Source organism: Kryptolebias marmoratus, linkage group LG23 (assembly GCF_001649575.2).
Source record: "Kryptolebias marmoratus isolate JLee-2015 linkage group LG23, ASM164957v2, whole genome shotgun sequence".
NCBI lineage: Eukaryota > Metazoa > Chordata > Actinopteri > Cyprinodontiformes > Rivulidae > Kryptolebias > Kryptolebias marmoratus.
The window spans coordinates 4398889-4416547 of NC_051452.1; the positions used below are offsets into that span (position 1 = coordinate 4398889).

The 17659-nt window shown below is 41.1% G+C and overlaps 1 protein-coding gene across 1 annotated transcript in view; it reads left to right on the forward strand.

Moving 5' to 3' along the window:
* The window catches only part of zgc:114181 (uncharacterized protein LOC619255 homolog), a 30160-nt gene that overhangs the window by 9402 nt on the left and 3099 nt on the right, over positions 1–17659 (forward strand). The window contains exons 3-10 of the mRNA XM_017434398.3: positions 550–693; positions 2810–2972; positions 5158–5246; positions 13731–13928; positions 14022–14106; positions 16338–16498; positions 16573–16737; positions 16810–16951. Of these exons, the coding sequence (XP_017289887.1) occupies positions 550–693; positions 2810–2972; positions 5158–5246; positions 13731–13928; positions 14022–14106; positions 16338–16498; positions 16573–16737; positions 16810–16951 (1147 nt within the window). The remainder of the gene's footprint in view (positions 1–549; positions 694–2809; positions 2973–5157; positions 5247–13730; positions 13929–14021; positions 14107–16337; positions 16499–16572; positions 16738–16809; positions 16952–17659) is intronic.

Sequence of the window (17659 nt, forward strand, 5' to 3'; positions counted from 1 at the left end):
CCCCCCCCCCCCCTCCTTCCCTCTTTCTCTATCTTAGTAATTGCTACATCGGCTGTTTTAGCGGGCCACTGGTACCATTTAGAAATTCGGTACTGTTTAGTTTAGGTTTATCTTCCTGTACACTTAGTTTAGTTCTGTACATTTAGTCATGTTTAGATCTGTTTAGTTTAGCTACTATTTTTGACTGTCTTAGCTCATGCTTAGATATGTCTGGTTTTACTTCAGCTGTATAGCGGGTCTGGGGTACTTTTAGATAGTTCGGTACCGTTAGTTTTAGTTTTAGCTTAGTTTAGTTCTGTACATATAGTCATGTTTAGATCTGTTGGTTTAGCTTAGCTTATTTAGACAATTAGTACCTGTCATTATCATGTTCTGTAACTCTGTCTGTAATTTTGTTCTTGTGTTGTAAAGCACTTTGAGTTGCCTTGTGCTGAAAAGTGCTATATAAATAAATGTACCTACCTACCTATAAAAAGCAATATTTTAATATAGAACAGCCTTGCTTTTTTCCTGATTACATTTTGAATGTTTTGCTTGTATGTGTTCCAGGCTCTCAGGGACTGGGTTGCAATTGAAAGCGATTCTAGCAACATTCTGAGAAGACCAGACCTCCATCGTATGATGGAGGTGGTGGCTCAGAAGCTGCGGCTCATGGGAGGGACTGTACAATTAGTCGACATCGGAGTGCAAGAGGTGATAAAGCTATTTATCTCTGCAAAACTGAATCCCTGGCTACTGATGTTCATTACTCTTCTGAGATGCTGGAGTTTGTAATCATGGCCTTAATTGGTTTGTAAACATTTTGCATTTCAGAAGGAGTTTGGCACATCACAGAGGGTGACGACAGAAAAACAAAGTTAACAAAATTGCTGAAGGGTCAGAACCAAATGTTTCTCCTCATTACTGACAGAAACACATCAAAGCTGTTTTCCAAGCTCATTAAACATCAGGGCTGTGCTGAGACAGAAAAAAGGAGGTACTCAGAATTAAGAAACAGCCATGAAAATTAAAGGCCAAGCATTCCTTGAAGAGATACATATTGTCTTCTGTCTTTCATGCCAGTTTTAAACTAAGATCATCTTATGACAGAGCTGTAGCCATTTTGATTAAACTTTGTAAATGATGTGCAATCTCATGTGATATTGTGAAATATGTTTGCGCTCGCAGTATGTATTGAGGATCAGGCTCATCTACTACCTCACCAAATTTTAGTTCAACAACTGTATTTTTGACTAAGTGCCAATTAGTTGGCTGTGGCAGTCATTTTAAATCAGAGTTGACTCCAACAGTTTATACGTTATAGATATCACATGGTGATTACTTTCCCAAAAGTTTAATTAAAATCAGTTCGGGGGCTCATGTTAATGTAGGATCTGTTGCTTTTCACCATGTGGATTTTTCTTTATTGACGTTCCAATATCTTTGTGAATCATCATTGAGAACCAAAACCTTTTTTTTTAATTCAAAAGGCTGACAAGGCAGTAAAAATAAAAACAAAACTGAACTAAACTAAACTGAAGTGAGCACAGGGAGCAGGATTTAACTACTGCCACCCTGTGGCAGTGGCTTGTCCTGTAACTGCAGGGTTGCCGGTTCAAACCCCTGCTCCTTCCAACTCAGCTGTCATGACCTTGGCAAGACATTTCACATGCTGGTGGTGGTCAAAGGGATTGGTGGCGCTGGTGTAATGGCAGCCTCATGTCTGTCAGTCTGCTGTGGCTACAATGTAGCTTACTGCCACGAATGGCAGCAAGCTACAAGCTAGATACAAGTACAAGCCATTTACTAAAAAGACAGGAAACACTATGAAAATAAAGACAAGGAACCAGAGGTCAATTGAACTAGCAAACAGTATGAACGTTGGTTACGTACTGTAACCTCAGATTCTATGAGTACAGGTGCAGCCCTTTAAGGCTATCGCTAGTGGGTTTATCCCTTCACCCACATCACTGAAGAAACTTTAGTCCACGCCCACCTGCTGTGTGGGTCCCACCCCGGTCCGTATAAATTATGGTGAAACCAGACAATCGGCTCCCAAATAGCTTTTTTCTTCAGCCATTTAGGAACCATTGAAGCCCAGAGCTTAAAGGGCTGCGTCTTTACTCATAGAATCTGGGGTTACAATATGTAACCAACGTTTTATTTCGTATAGGCTTCACCCTTTAAGGCTATTGCTAGTTGGTTAAAGGCAAAGCAGGCTGTAGTCTATGCCTCAAGGGCATTTACTTTGATGTAAATGCAACATCTAATAAAAACAGTGCAAAAATAAATGATCACTAAAGGTAGCATCTCAGTGGGCTGTGACTGTTTGACTAGTTGTCAATTCAAAAATGAAAGAAAATTTGTGTATATTCAGTGGCAGTCTTACATAATAGAAGAATGTTAGAAACTGTTTTTAAGACTATTCATCTAACTCTTGAGGCATCTGAACTGTCTGCCAAAAGGCAGAAAGTTGGGTAAATCCAGTCATGGGTGGAAAGGGTCAGGGGGAAGCCAAAAATTCACTGAGCTGTGTTGATCATTCTCTGTCTTGCATAGTATATATCTTGTATAGTACAGTCAGTATGCCCAGATGCTCTTGATGGTAGAGCAGCAGAAAATCAGCTTTTTCAGCACAGGACCGAGGAAATGCAGTCACTGCTGGGCTTTTTTAAACCATATAGCACAGGATTGTTTGAGAAGTCCAACATAACTAAAATGCAAAACTAAACTGAATCCCTTGCCTTGTTAAACAAAGCAAACAAAGTGAACAAACTATATGCAACTGTGTAGCACTGTGCTGATCTTTACTCATCTGTTGGATTTGCAGCTTGTCAGCGGACAGACTTTGGAGTTGCCTAAAGTTGTGACAGCTGAGTTTGGCAACGACACCAACAAGCACACAGTGTGTGTCTATGGTCACGTGGATGTCCAGCCAGCAAAGCTGGAGGACGGCTGGGCTACAGATCCCTACAACCTGACAGAAGTCAATGGTAACAATCTTTATATACTTCTACACTATGACAGTAAAATATAATTAAATTTATTCCAGATTTTCAATTGACATGTTTTTTCAAGATACAAAGAACAAAACTTATCACTGACAACTTTACAATTCTAGTTAGGGTCATACAGTCATATAGGTCTATGACTGAATCACCAAATAACACAAAAAGCAAAAATATTATCCGTAGGAAATACAATAAAAATTTTACTCTTTTTACAACCAAAACACAGGAGTCCAGTTGTTCAGCTTGTATGCAATTTAAAATAAAAAACGATAGTGTTAGCTGAAAAATACTTTAAACATAAAATCAAGAAGTAAGCATGAAACAAGTATACAGATGTTAAGGAAACTATCAGAAATTAATAATTGGATGTATATCTATGCCTTTAAATTTTTTGAAGCCATCCCAATTCAAGATGTCCATCATAGCTAACCAACTTTAGAAAATGGAACAATGCTATAACTCAGTAAATGCAGATATTAAGCTAAACCTTGATGTGGTAGTAGCTGTGAGTTATTCACAACACATAGTCTGAGCATGACCTCTTGTAATATTGCATCAGATAGCACAGAGAATGATAAAAAAAAAACAGCATTAAAGGAATATTTATGTTACAAACATTTCAAACTTAAAACTTCGGCTTCATCTAAACCCAGATACATGTTTATAGCCAGCAGACAAAACTTATCCATCCATTTCTTTACCTGCTTCTTTCCTGGTCACAGGGAGCTGGTGCCTATCTCCAGCAGTCACTGTGAGAGAGGTGGGGGACACCCTGGACAGGTCTCAAGTCCATCACAGGGACACTCAAAGACAAATGAGACAAACAACCATTCACACCCACACCTAGGGACAGTTTAAAGTTATCAATGAACCTAACATGCATGTTTTTGGACTGTTGGAGGAAACCAGAGTACCTGGAGTAAACCCACATGAACACAGGGAGAACATGCAGGCAAAATTCAAGTTTTTTTTACAGCCAAATTAATGAGCTAAAGTTTTCTGTCAGTCTGTCACCCAGTTATTTAATTCAGTTTTACTGTTAGCAACTTTAAAGCAACACCTCTACAAAATAAACCCTAGTGACTATACTGCACCAGAATTGCATTGTTTGATAAATTATAAAAAAAAAAAGAATTTTCTTAATTATAGTTCTTTGAGAGAATAAAAATCAGTCTAAATCTGTATCGGCAGGTTAGAGCTACTTAAGAGTTGGAAATCAGTATTGAGCTACCAAACCAAATTTTGCGGGTCTAAAAACACAATAAACACATGTGTGCTCTCTTCTAGATCAATGATTCTCAAACATTTATTCTTCAGACCTACAAAATAACAGTTACAGAGACTTGTGACTCAGGCTATTGCTGGTTAAAGTGTACAAACATGCCTAATGAGTCAATTGTGCTAGGATTTGTCGACAGGGCGAACAGCCTCAACAACTGTTTTCATCATTGTTTTCATCAATTTATGACTTCTGTTTTTTAAATATTTTATAACAATTTTCAAACAAATATGCTATTAGTAATTATTTTTGATTTTTAGTTTTATTCTGGACACCATCTCAAATCCCCTCACTTGGTGTTTATTGACCCAAAGTTGGGGTTGGGACCTTGGGGTCTTGAGATAATGTCCAGAGTTTAAAGAAAATTTTAAAATATAATATTTTTTATATATTATATTATGTATAATATTTTGCTTCAATTGTTCCATCAGAGACCTATACAGTAATATAGAAATAGTCTAATGGTTGATGAGACAGTGTTATCATTGTCTGAATACCACAACCAAAAGGTATTTTGGCTCTGAGTCTTTACCACTGTTATTTTGTGGGTAATGTGTAAAAAAAGTATAGGGACCAATGATGACAGTGGAAATTCCCTATAGCTAGTGTATTCTTTGTCTGCTTGAGCACATTGGACCATGGTGTCTGTAAGAATACATGTGCCATCACACTCAGAATATTTGAACCTGTAGTTAATTCAAACATGCTAATTGAAAAAGTATCTTTTTACAACTTTTAAAATAGATTCACAAGTTTTCAAACACTTTGTTAAATGAATTGAATTTCATGCACAACATAACACAAACTTTAGGAGAACCCATCTTTTAATTCAGCAGTGGATTTATTTGTTTAAAAGACAGACTGATGTTTGCACTAATGTACTTTTAGGAAATCTGTATGGAAGAGGAGCATCAGACAACAAGGCTCCAGTTTTGGCCTGGATTCATTCTGTTGAGGCTTACCAAGCCCTCAATATGGTAAGAAAAAGCTCACTCATTGGGTTTCTGCTGTCTGAGTATTCACTAAGCCGCTCATCATTGAGAGCTTTCTTACTGATATACTCCAGGATCTTGGCTGTTTCGTCCTGCATAGTGGATCTATCACTCACTAGTCCTCTGCCTCTCTCCTGTCTCTTATGCCCGTTTTCTACCGGCTCTAAAGGTCCCGGCTCCACTCTACTCGGCTTGCTTTGCACGCGTTTCCACCGGCATTTTTTCGAGGCCGCTCCCTGCTTTTTTGGTCCCTGCTTCGGAGTAGGGCCAGCGGGCCGGCCCTGCTTCATGGGCGGCGCAAGCTTAGCTCCTGTTCACTCATTGGTCGTGGGTGTGGTCAGATGCAAGCATAAAGAGCGAACGGTAGGAATATAAACAACAGCATTAGCTTACCCTGCAACGTTTATGCCGTCTGTCCCCGAGCTGAAGGCGCTGTAAAGCCTGAAATCTCCGGTGGATAACAGCTGTCCTACTCCGCGCAACAATCGCAGCATCCAGAGCATTTCTTCCACTGCGCCTCTCTTCCTGAAGTCTCAGGAGAATCCCCATAAGTTTAAAAAACAGCAACAACACAGGGCCAATGTTGTCCATACCGCTTCCGTTGTTTCCACAAATGGCGCCAAGTTTTGGTAGCGCGCCCCCCCACGCTGCGGCCCCACCCCCCGCAACACGAGGAGGCGTTCCTCTGCTACCGACCAAACTGGCCGGTGTGAACGCGATGCATTTTTTATAGAGCCGAGCAAAGCCAGGACGAGTAGAGTGGGGGTTCTGTAGTGATGCCTGACAGGAGCTTCCATAGGTGAATCCACTCGTAGTTGGATGGAATTACCCCTTTATGGGGCTATTTCATGATCAAAACTATCTGACCTTGGGTCAGCCATTCTGAATGGGCCCCATCCATTGGTAGCTGATTCATCTGTTCATGGAGAACAGTCAGTTTTTCTAACCTGATGTTGACCATGTCGGGCTTTGGAAATCCATTATGTGAGACTCTGTCTCGGATGTCTGCCACTGTAATGGATACTCTTTCTTGATCTGGGAGATTGCTGTGTTTAGATCGTAGTTCCTGTAGCTATGGGGCATTATCATGTTATGCCTCCTACTCAAATATGCTTCTCCAGTATTTCTCAGTCTCAGCTCTGAGTGCTTCCTGAGTGTACTTCTTCAGATGAGTAGTCAGCACTGTGAGGCATTGTTTACAACCTTAAGTATGGACAAAGTTGCTGTATTTCTTTGGTAGTTCTTTTTTCCATTGTACCTTTTTCTGTTGTTCTGACAGCTGGCTGAATTTTCTTCATGTTGCGTTGATCTTAGCTTCTTAGCTTCTAGCCCCTCCTTTATGGGGGACAGTGCTCCGTATGAGTTGTATCTTGATGTTGAAATGCTAATTATTTCAGGGATTGTTTTTGCTGTGGTGTATATTTATTGGTGTCTGTGATGATGCCAATAGGGATATTTAGCAGTGCTGCATTCACATCTTCTAGCAAACTTTTAAAAGTTACTTCATCATTTTGCCTTGGTAAGGGATACATGTCAAGGGTGTCTTGGTTAAGAACTTCAGTCTCAGGTCAGTTGTCCTTCTACTCAGTTCATCCGGGCTTTTCATTTGGGCTTGGTACCCATACTCAGATGGTAGGGATGATGATGTATTGTCATAATAAATAGCAACTGACTCAAAACAAGAAAAGATTTAAAGGTTTATTTACAATATTTACAAAACAATACAAATGACTGGACTTCTGATTAAGTGACTGATAGAGTAGGATGTGTCCTTCAGAGCTCTTGCAAAAATTAGGAAAAATAACAACTTTAGGCACACGTTTGGTATTTAACCAGTGCCAGCTGGTGGAGTTTTCTCCAGGGGGGGCTATAAGTCCAAAATAGACATATACCAAAACATATACTAAGGTATCACACCAGTGTATTTACATGAATTAAACAACAGAAACAACATTATAATGTACATATAAATGCACAAGTGCTTCCTGAACAAAGACGGAGGTCTCCCAAGACACAAGCCTGTAGGACACATTTAGCGTTTATAAGATCTGTTTTCTCCCTTATTTTTCAAAACTTTACCGGAGAAAATACATCAAAGCTTGTTTTATGATGCGAGCACTCACTACGTCATATATTCTGAACGCACAATATAACGAAGATCAGATGTCTCACTCCGATTAGAATTCAAAACCAAACATTCTAACAGATTTTAGCATAAATTTTCTTAAACTAAGTATTAACTTATTTATTACCTTGTGTATGTAACTTAGTCACGTAATGAACTTATTGCTGTCTTTGAATAAAAGGCAGCACACCTGCGGCTCGACTTTTCAATCAGGTTAACTTTATGACAGACGGATGTGACGTCAGCCCCCGTGGCGGGAGTCCCGCGCTCCGGTGGCGGGAGGCGGAGTCAGCTCTGGGCGCAGGAGAGGTGCGTCCTGAACGGTCCTATCTCTTGTACTGAATTGGAGCTACTGCGCATGAACAACTTTTAACACGGATCAATCAGACAACGTTGAAGAACGAAACAACTTTATTTATCATTAACTATAAAATATTTATCTTACACATCTAAATATATATATACATATATTTCGAAGTATGTTTATTTTATTATTTTATTTTTATTTAATTTTTTTATGTCTTATTCAAGGTAATGTGAGTGGTGGGGCGGCGCCCTTGCACCCTCTATTGGCCAGCTGCTTCTGTATTTAACTTCCTTTTTTTTTCTCTTTTTCGCTGTGTATTTTTTTCTCCACTACCAAAACCTGACCTAAATTTTTTTGATCATAATGTCTCAGAAAGTTAAGCTGTCTACACAGCTACAGAGTCCTGCTTTGCAAGCTACAACCCCTCCTCATGGTGTCTCCCCCTCCTGCCTGGAGGAAACCTCCGGTGGTGCTCCTTCCTTTAAGAATGAGCTGCTCTCTTCACTCCGGGTCGAAATGATGGCCATCTTCAAAACCGAGCTCCAAGCAACTATGTCTGAAAACTTGTCATACATCAACTCTGAATTGCATACAGTGAAGTCTGAGTTAACTGGCAATATTACAAGCATTCAATCAGATATCCATGTTTTGAAGGAGACCGTGGGCGAAATGGAAACATCACTTTCTACCTGCAGTGCATCACCGCCGTTTACATCGACGGACGTGATGACGAACTGAGGGGACAGAAATGTCCCTCGCATCAGCTTGGAAAAGGGGAGGTTGATAGCCAAGAGACACCTCAAAAGGTGAAAAACCAGTTGCGGATGAAATATGGGTGTTATGGATGCACTCCACCCACGGAAGGTATCTATTCCAATCAGCTGGGTTGGTGGAGTTCAGGCATCTGAGTGTTGATTCTAACTCCTGGTTCATATGCTCAGTCTGACCATTAGACTGGGGATGGTAGCCTGAGGTGAGTGTGGCCTTAGTGTTTAGTGCAAGGCAGAATTGTTTCCATACTTGGGAAACAAACTGGGGCCCTCGATCTGATAAAATCTTTTGGGGAATTCCATGAAGTCGGAAAATGTGTTTTACTTGAAGTTGCGCAGTCTGGAAGGCCGACAGTAGTTTTCTGAGGGGAATCAGATGGCAGGCTTTAGAAAATCAGACGATAATTGTGAAAATTGTGATCATACCTTGCGACTGAGGTAGTCCAGTGATGAAATCTATGGCAATGTGTGACCAAGGTCTCCTTGTGATCTCCAAGGGCTAAAGGAATCCAGCAGGTGGTCGATGTGATGGTTTATTGCAAGCGCAAACCTGACAGGCATGAACATACTTCTTGACATCAGTATGTAATGATGGCCACCAGAATCGATGTGAGATGAGAGCGATGGTTTGGGGCTGGGGGACCATAGAGGATGGAGGCAACAGCTGGATCTTCAAAGATGGAGAAGCTTACCTCTTTCACTTATCAGTAGAATTAATGCAATTAAAATGAACATTTTACCAAGTTTTTCTCTTTTTGTTCTAATGTCTTCCAAATTCCCTGCCAAAATGTATTTTTAAAACAATTGATCAAACTATTTCTCATTTCCTGTGGAGCAGAAAGCCACCCATGATTCACAAAGCCATATTCCAGAAATGTAAATTCAGTTGCAGGCTGTCACTAATTTTCAATTGCTTTATTGGGCAGCTCATATCCATAAAATTTAATTTTGGGGCAGATTGATGAACCTCCCACGGCGCAATTTAGAGGTGCAATCTTGGTCCTCATCCTTTTCGAAATGCTTTACTCACTTCCCCCATTCCATCCAGCATCTGTGGCTTTACAAATAATCCAGCAGTTCACTCTGTAGTGAAAGTTTTGTATCAATTTAGGAGGCACTTCCAATTTAACTCAGCATCTACATTAGCCACTTTATTGAGGAATCATCTGTTTCAACCTGCACTCATGGATCCAACCTTTTTGACATGGTATACCAAAGGGTTGACATCTTTTAATGACTTTTATAAGGATGGTAGCTTTCGCAGTTTTACAGATGTTTTACTAGAATTTCATCTCCCTCCCTCTCATCTTTTTTTACTACTTCCAGACTGGACACTGTGCCACAGTTCTATTTCCTGTCTTCCCCTCCAAACCATCGACCTTGCAGTGGAAGGAGTTTCTGACCTTTGATCCATGTCAAAAGTCATACATCTCCAAAGTTTACACAAAAATTCTGTGTTTTGATTCTTTGGCAATTAATTAAGTCTAGACTGCTTGGGAACTTAAGTTATGTCTAAATCTGGGAGACGACTGGTGGGACAAGGCTCTTAAAAAAAATTCATACAAGTTCAAGCCGCGCCCGGCTATCACTTATATAGTTTAAAGTTTTGTTCAGAGTCCATTTCTCCAAAACTTGGTTGTCGCAACTCTATTGCAGTGTCTGTGGCATTTGCGACAAGTGTCATGCCTATTCCTGCAACTTAACTCATATGTTTTACTCTTGCTCGTTACTCACTTGTTTTTGGCAGAACTATTTTGATACCATGTCAAAAGGTATTTTTAATGAGCATTAAACCCTCTCCCCATGTTGCCACATTTGGGCTACCAGTTGACTACAAATGTTTTACTTCTAAACAATTAGCATTTACATCTTTATTGGCAAGATGTCAATAAAGATGTAAGGTGGAGGAAGGTGGAGTGTCACCATTGTCAACGACCCCCACTGAGGCATAGGCAAGTGGAGCGTTGCTGACCCCCACTGAGATGCAGGCAGGTGGAACATCACTGACCACAACTCAGAAGCAGACAGGTGAAGTGTAGTCACCCACAACCTCCTTGGATGAGGCCAGTTGAAATGAGTCATCCATGAACCCCTTGGATGCAGCCAGATGAGAGGTGTCGTCCTCGACCCCCTCTGATGTGGCCAGATGAGATACTGAGAATAGCTCTGAAAATGCTGAGAGCGGCCCTGAAGCAACTGAGGGCTGGGGGACCATAGAGGATGGAGGCACTGAAGAATACTTTGAGCTCAACTTAGGTGACTCTGGAGGCTTGAGAAACTCTGGAGCATGTAGCTCTGGCAGCGGTAAAGGCACTGAAGGCTCTCTAGGCGGCGCTGGAGGGACTGAAGGCTCTGCAGGCGGCGCTGGAGGGACTGAAGGCTCTGCAGGCGGTGCTGGAGGGACTGAAGGCTCTGCAGGCGGTGCTGGAGGGACTGAAGGCTCTGCAGGCGGTGCTGGAGGGACTGAAGGCTCTGCAGGCGGTGCTGGAGGGACTGAAGGCTCTGCAGGCGGTGCTGGAGGGACTGAAGGCTCTGCAGGCGGTGCTGGAGAGAATGAAGGCTCTGCAAGCAGCGCTGGAAGGACTTAAGGTTCTGGGGGTTTATAGAGCAGAGTCTCTAGGGCACAGGTGTCAAATTCAAGGCCCGCGGGCCAGATCCGGCCCTCTGTAACATTTCATCCGGCCCCCAAGATAACGTTTAGATTTAATCAGGTCCGGTCCTCTAATCTGGGACAGATCAAGTCTCTGATTATTTTTTTGCTTTAAAAAACTGAGCCTAATTGTCATGGCGGTGCCTAAGTGTCAGACCCACATGCAGAAAACACTCAGAAAATATCAACAGCAGTTTCTTTTAGGGAAAAAGATTTTTCTCAAATTGTTTGAGACTTAAACAGACCCCTCTGGGAAACACAGGATTAGGTGGCTCAGGAGTCAGTGATCCAGGTGTTGAGGTGAAGTTTCATCCAGGGAGAGAATTAACTGCTGGCTCTGAGGAGATCTGAACTCACAGGAGGCGTCAGGAGATGTCAGAAGAGCGGTGGAGAGCGGACAGGGTTCGATCTGTGGTGGTTCTGAAGGTTGAGCAGCGGAGCAATCAGGCAACGGTTAAATCCAGGCATGAACAAGACACAGACCTCCGAGCTGGAGCCAACTGGGAGCTTGGTGACCTAGGAGGAGTCAAAAACACAGGGGATCAAAAAATGCAACAAGGTTCTTAAGCAAGTTTCTGCAACAAGATTTGAAGGGCTTGAAGTACCACATAGGGCTAACACTCAGGCACTGAAGAGATGTCAGCCAGCTCCTTATATGCAGCTCCGCTGATGAGACCAAATGGGCTCCAGGTGTTGGAGACTAGTCGCCCAGCCGCTCTCCAGAAGGCTCCTGGACGCCCCCTGCTGGACAAACTCAGAATATGCTCCCAGGACCACAACACTAATTAGTGAAGTGTACTCTGACAGTGACTTAGAAGCCAACAATATATAGTTTTAATTTCTGTATGATCAGGTTTTTGTTCATGGCTTTTTAAAAAAAAATCTGTTTTAATGTAAAAAAATTCATTTAAAAGCTGAGTGAGGCGTCAGAAAGTTTGATCTATTTGTCTGTGTTCATTAAAGTAGGTTTGTGGATTATCTCTGGTTGGGAGGCAAGGATCTCCTTGATTTTATGGCAAATTGCCCTCTGGCTGTATGGGCTTGAGGAGCAGCAGAGAGCTAACAGGGATCCTCATATTTGCACGATAATCATCTGTAGCGTCCACAATAGCAGTGCTGAGTCCAGATTGACAGCTGTAGGGGATAGTAGGGGCAGTGGGAACTCCAGAGGGGATGCTGGCTTGCAACAGGATGGACCATTGTGGCTGGCTGAAATTGTTCTGGGAGGATGATTGCCAAATGCATACCCCAGTATAGCGATCTCCTCTCCCATCCTTCCTCCTTTGTTCTCCACCGGTCCGAGACAGTCTGCTGGGATCTTGCTTTAGACTGGTTCATTCTGACAGGTTTGTAAGGGGGAGGTTTTGGACCCAGAATGCCAACCAACACAAGGAACTCTAAAATAAGCAGTGAGTAATGGAAGCTAAGGAACAGATTATATGAACTGAGGCTGATGGTGAAGTGGGCACAGGTGACTGATTACTAACTAGTAACAGGTGCAGATGGGTGTGGCAGACACAGAAATCTACTGAGAGAGTGTGAACAAGTAACTCAGAGGGCACAGGGAGCAAAACTACACAACATAAGAAACAGGGAATAGACAAAACACATGGATCACAAATTAAACAGAAAAATAAATTAAAACAATAAACCTAAAACTTAAGGTTACTCAAATAATAACTTTAAAAAACTTAAATCCTAACAGAAAGGGGTATACACTGGAAAGAAGAGGAGCAGAGATTGGGGATCCAGGGGCCCAAAGAATAATGATTTCGGAGCAATGGAGAGTGGGACAGGTAGGTAGGTTTGAAGGTAAGTATATCTTGATTTTTTTACCAGTGCATATTCACAGTTGGTCCACAGGAAGCAAGGTCAAAAAGCTTTCCACAGGGTGCCATTTCCAACATCCAACTGCACACAGAGGCATGAGCAGAAAGTTGATCACTAAAGGTAAAAACAACAATTACTGGCAAAACTTTCACTGAGAAACAACAAACTTTGAATGTTAGTGATCACTTGTGATGGTAAAATTCAGCAATGACTGGAAGTCAGCTCAGATCTTAAGTAGCTGGTACTTTGATTACTCAAAAGAACAGCAGGAGAGATGATGTGGCACCAGAAAATAAGGACGAGATCAAAAATAACTCCACTGCACCATCTAATGGCAGAATTCTCACATGTATCCCCCCTGACCTGTTATCTTAGCTCCCTCTTGCCGGAGCATCTTTGTTGTGCCTCATCCAACTCTAGGTGTCATACCAGATTTCTCTTGTGGATGTTGGAACACTGGATACAAAATGATTTCTGTGTCAATTTGGATGTTGAACAAAGAATGCTGAACATGCTGATGACAGGGAGGAGAAAAAGAGGAAGGCCGGAAAGAAGGTTCATGAATTTAGTGAAGGAAGAGATGTAGAGGGTTGGTGTGACAGAGGGGAATTCTAGGGATAGTGTAAATAAGAAGCAAATTATCTGCTACAATGACTCCTGAAGAAGGTAAACAAAAAAGAAGAAAAGGATATGTATTCAACTGTAATTATAAATTGATAATATATTGGTTAATATGTACTGGTAATTGGCAAATGAGCACTGCAGATTTGTTTTTGTTGTTATTCAGGAGTTGCCTGTGAATGTGAAGTTTGTCATCGAAGGTATGGAAGAGACAGGGTCTAATGGTCTGGATGCCATGATCCTGGCCCAGAGAGACACTTTCTTCTCAGATGTGGATTACATCATTATTTCCGACTGTGGTTGGCGGAGCAGACGACCGGCCCTCACTTATGGCACGAGAGGAAACTGCTACTTCTTTGCTGAAGTTGTATTTTTTTACCTTCATTTTAACAATTCTTCATTGAAACCTACATCTGAGTCTTTCTGTTTTAGTAACATGTTTCTTATGTGTTTAAAGGTTGAAGGACCTAAACAGGACTTGCATTCTGGTGTTTATGGAGGTGTTGTGATCGAACCAATGACTGATCTGATCGGCATTCTTGGTTAGTCTAACTCCCAATCCTAGTTCCTACCTTTGGCCTTCACACTTTACCAACCACTTTTCATTCCTACAAGAAGGCAAGTTCACCCTGTTGTTTTGGGAATTAGTAGTTATTGTTGAGCTGTTCAATTCAATTCAATTAAGTTTATTTATTAAGTGTCAAGTCACAACAGAAGTTATTTCAGGGCACTGTACGAAACATTCACATAAATTATAAAAAGCCAATTTGTCATGATTGGTGAAAAAGGAGGCGAACCCATAGTGCAGACTCATGATGAAAAGAAAGTAATTTATTTAAAATAAACGAAAACCAAAAACAAAATGCTGACAAGGCAGCAAAAAGAAAACTAAATACAAGAACTGAACAGACACGGGTAGGAGACGAGCAGAACCAGACATCAGGGAGAACAGACCAGCGAACCAGCGAGTAAGGGGAGGAGATGACCGGGTTTTAAAGACAGAGGGTAATCAGGTGAAGTGGGCACAGGTGAGTGATAACGAGGAGCAGGTGGAGATGGGCGTGGCAGGAAAACAAGTGACTGACTGAGGAGAGGTGAATGATGACAGGAAACAAAGACACGAGGAACAAGAACTGAACTAAGACCAGGCAAAGATACTGAAACATGAATTGAAAACCCCAAATCCTGACAGAATTAGTAAAAGTTATCTATCTGATGAAGCCAGCAGATTGCTCTGACTCCTCACTTTGTCACAGTCTCCCATCCTGAGCAGCACATTGGTGACAGTGGAAAGGAAAAACTCCCTTTAAACAGGAAGAAACCTCCAGCAGAACCAGAACCAGGCTCAGGACGAGCAGCCATCTGCTTCGACCGGCTGGGGTTAGAGGACAGGAAAGAGACACAGACAAACATAGAATGACTGGTCCAGGTGTAGTTTCTATGGAAGAAAGACAAAGAAAATCATGTTAATGATTTTCTTTGTCTTAATTACAGTAGAGCAAGTACAGACAGCAGCAGAGAGAGGAAATGTGGTCAATTTGTCCTCCAGCAGTCTGAGCCTATAGCAGCATAACTAAGGAATAGCTCAGGAAACCCAAGCCAACACTAACTATAGGATTGATCAAAAAGGAAAGTCTTAAGCCTAGTCTTGAAAGTAGACAGGGTGTCAGCCTTACGGACAGAAATTACACGTTAGTTCCACAAGAGAGGAGCCTGAGAACTGAAAGCTCTGCTTCATGTTCAGTTTTTAGAAACTCTAGGAACCACAAGTAAACCTGCAGTCTGAGAGCAAAATTCTCTGTTAGGAAAATATAGAACAATAAGATCTTTAATAAAAGATGGATCTTGGTAGTTGAGAATTTTGTATGTTAGAAGTAAGATTTTAAATTCTATTCTAAGTTTGACAGGAAGCCAATGGAGAGAAGCTAAAACTGGAGAAATCTGATCTCTCCTTCTAACTCTCATCAGAACTCTGGCAGCAGCATTTTGGATCAACTGAAGACTTTTTTGGACACCCAGACAAAAAGGAATTACAACAGTCCTATCTAGACGTAATAAATGCATGGACCAGTTTTTCTGCATCATTTTGAGACAAGATGTGTCTAAGTTTAGTGATATTGTTCAGGTGGAGTAAAGTGGTCCTGGTAACATTTTCAATGTGGGGGTTAAAAGATATATTCTGATCAAAGATAACACCTCCAGTTCTAATGTAAAGAACCTTGGTTCTTTACATTAGAACTGGAGGCCAAATTAATGTCATCCAGGGAAAATGAAAGGCTGCAAAGTATCTAAGATGTGCCTAAGATGCTCAGGCCCAAAAACATTTAAAAGCAGAAAATTAGGAGTCATCCAGGTTTTTATATCTTTCAGACATGTTTGTAATCTAAGTAATTGATTGTTAAATGTTTAAATGGTTCCCAACGGGCTAGCTGAAGAGTTAGATGAACACTACTGTATACCTTGATCCTCAAAAATAGGGCCAAGTGGTCCTTTCAGTTTAGAGAATTGGAATTTGGGTCAATCCCAACACATGTGGCCAATGTCTAAGTAAGTAGCTGACCCTGCTCCAGCTTGGTGCTTTGGTAACAATAAACAACCAGTTGGTTCAGATTTTAAAATAGAGCTTCAGATCCTGCTATGATGATGTCCTAGTTTTAAATTTGTCAGAAGGAAAATTCAATAAATGTGCTGAATAAAGACAAAAGACCTTTACATGAAGTGGTTACCCACATCCCTTTAAATATACTCTTCCTATTTTAATTCCACCCCTCAGACACACTCATCAGCCCGAGTGGAAAGATCTTGATTCCTGGGATCAGGGAAGCTGTGGCTCCCCTCTCCGATGATGAATGGAGAATGTACCAGGATATTGAGTTTGACATAGACAATTACAAGGACAAGATTGGTGTCAATCAACTCATGTACAACAACAAGGTAGTAAGAGTTCATAAAAATAAACATTGGTTTTGTTACAGCAACTTAAGTGACATTGGATTTCTGTTTTAAAGGTGGATCTGTTAGCTCACATGTGGCGCTACCCCACTGTCTCCATCCATGGTATCCAAGGGGCCTTCTCTGATAGTGGTACAAAGACTGTCATTCCTGCTAAGGTTACGGCTAAGTTCTCAATAAGACAAGTACCCAACATGGATCCTGCCATTGTCAAGAAACAAGTAAAAGACCAGTTTAAGTATGTGTTTGGTTTAAATGTTACTCTTTTATAATCTTTTTTGACTGTGTTTTAGGTAACAGACTACCTTAATTCAGTGTTTGCCAAAAGGAAGACTCCCAACAAGCTGAAAGTCACTATGGTGATCGGGGCTAAGCCCTGGCTGGCTGACACCAAACATCCTCTCTATGAGGCAGGAAAAGCAGCTGTAAAGAAAGGTATGAGGCAGCTGCATTTTGTTTTGTTAATATTTTTATTTTGATTAACATGAAAGACCTTAAACTCACAAATGAATTGTATCTTATGTCCTCACTTTAGCAAAATGAAACCTCTGTAAAAACAGTCATTTCTTAGTTAATTAATTTGATCGTGTGTTTTTATAGTTGCCTTTTTCAGGGTTAGAGGCGGCACCCAAACCTATTACTGGTTCCCAGGTGTGATAGGACAAGAGTCAGGGTGCACTCTAGAAAAGTTGCTGGTCTATCACAACACAGAGTCAGACAACTTGTCACATCTGATAGATATCAAAATGTGAAAAAAGACGACTTTTTTGTTTCTATCCTGTAATAATTTTGTTTTTAATTATTTAAATAAAAAATAATAATGAAACATTTATTTTTTTCCATTGATACAGAACTTGTGGTTCACAAACTGTGGTACAATACAACTGGTGGGACCCAGGATCCCTCTCCAAAGTAATTTCAGAGTCAAATTCTTACAGGTTAAAAAATAAGATGAATTGTAATGTAAAGCCCAAAAGTAGATATGAATGGTTCAACCAAATTACAATCTTGGCTCCAGTCTGAAACTACATGAAACAAAAGTGCAATAGAAAATATTTTGAGAACCTCTGTTCGAGTGGACAAGGGGTTAAACAATATGCTTGTGGTACTCAGGCAGCTCAAGTGAAATTTCCTTAGGTCCTT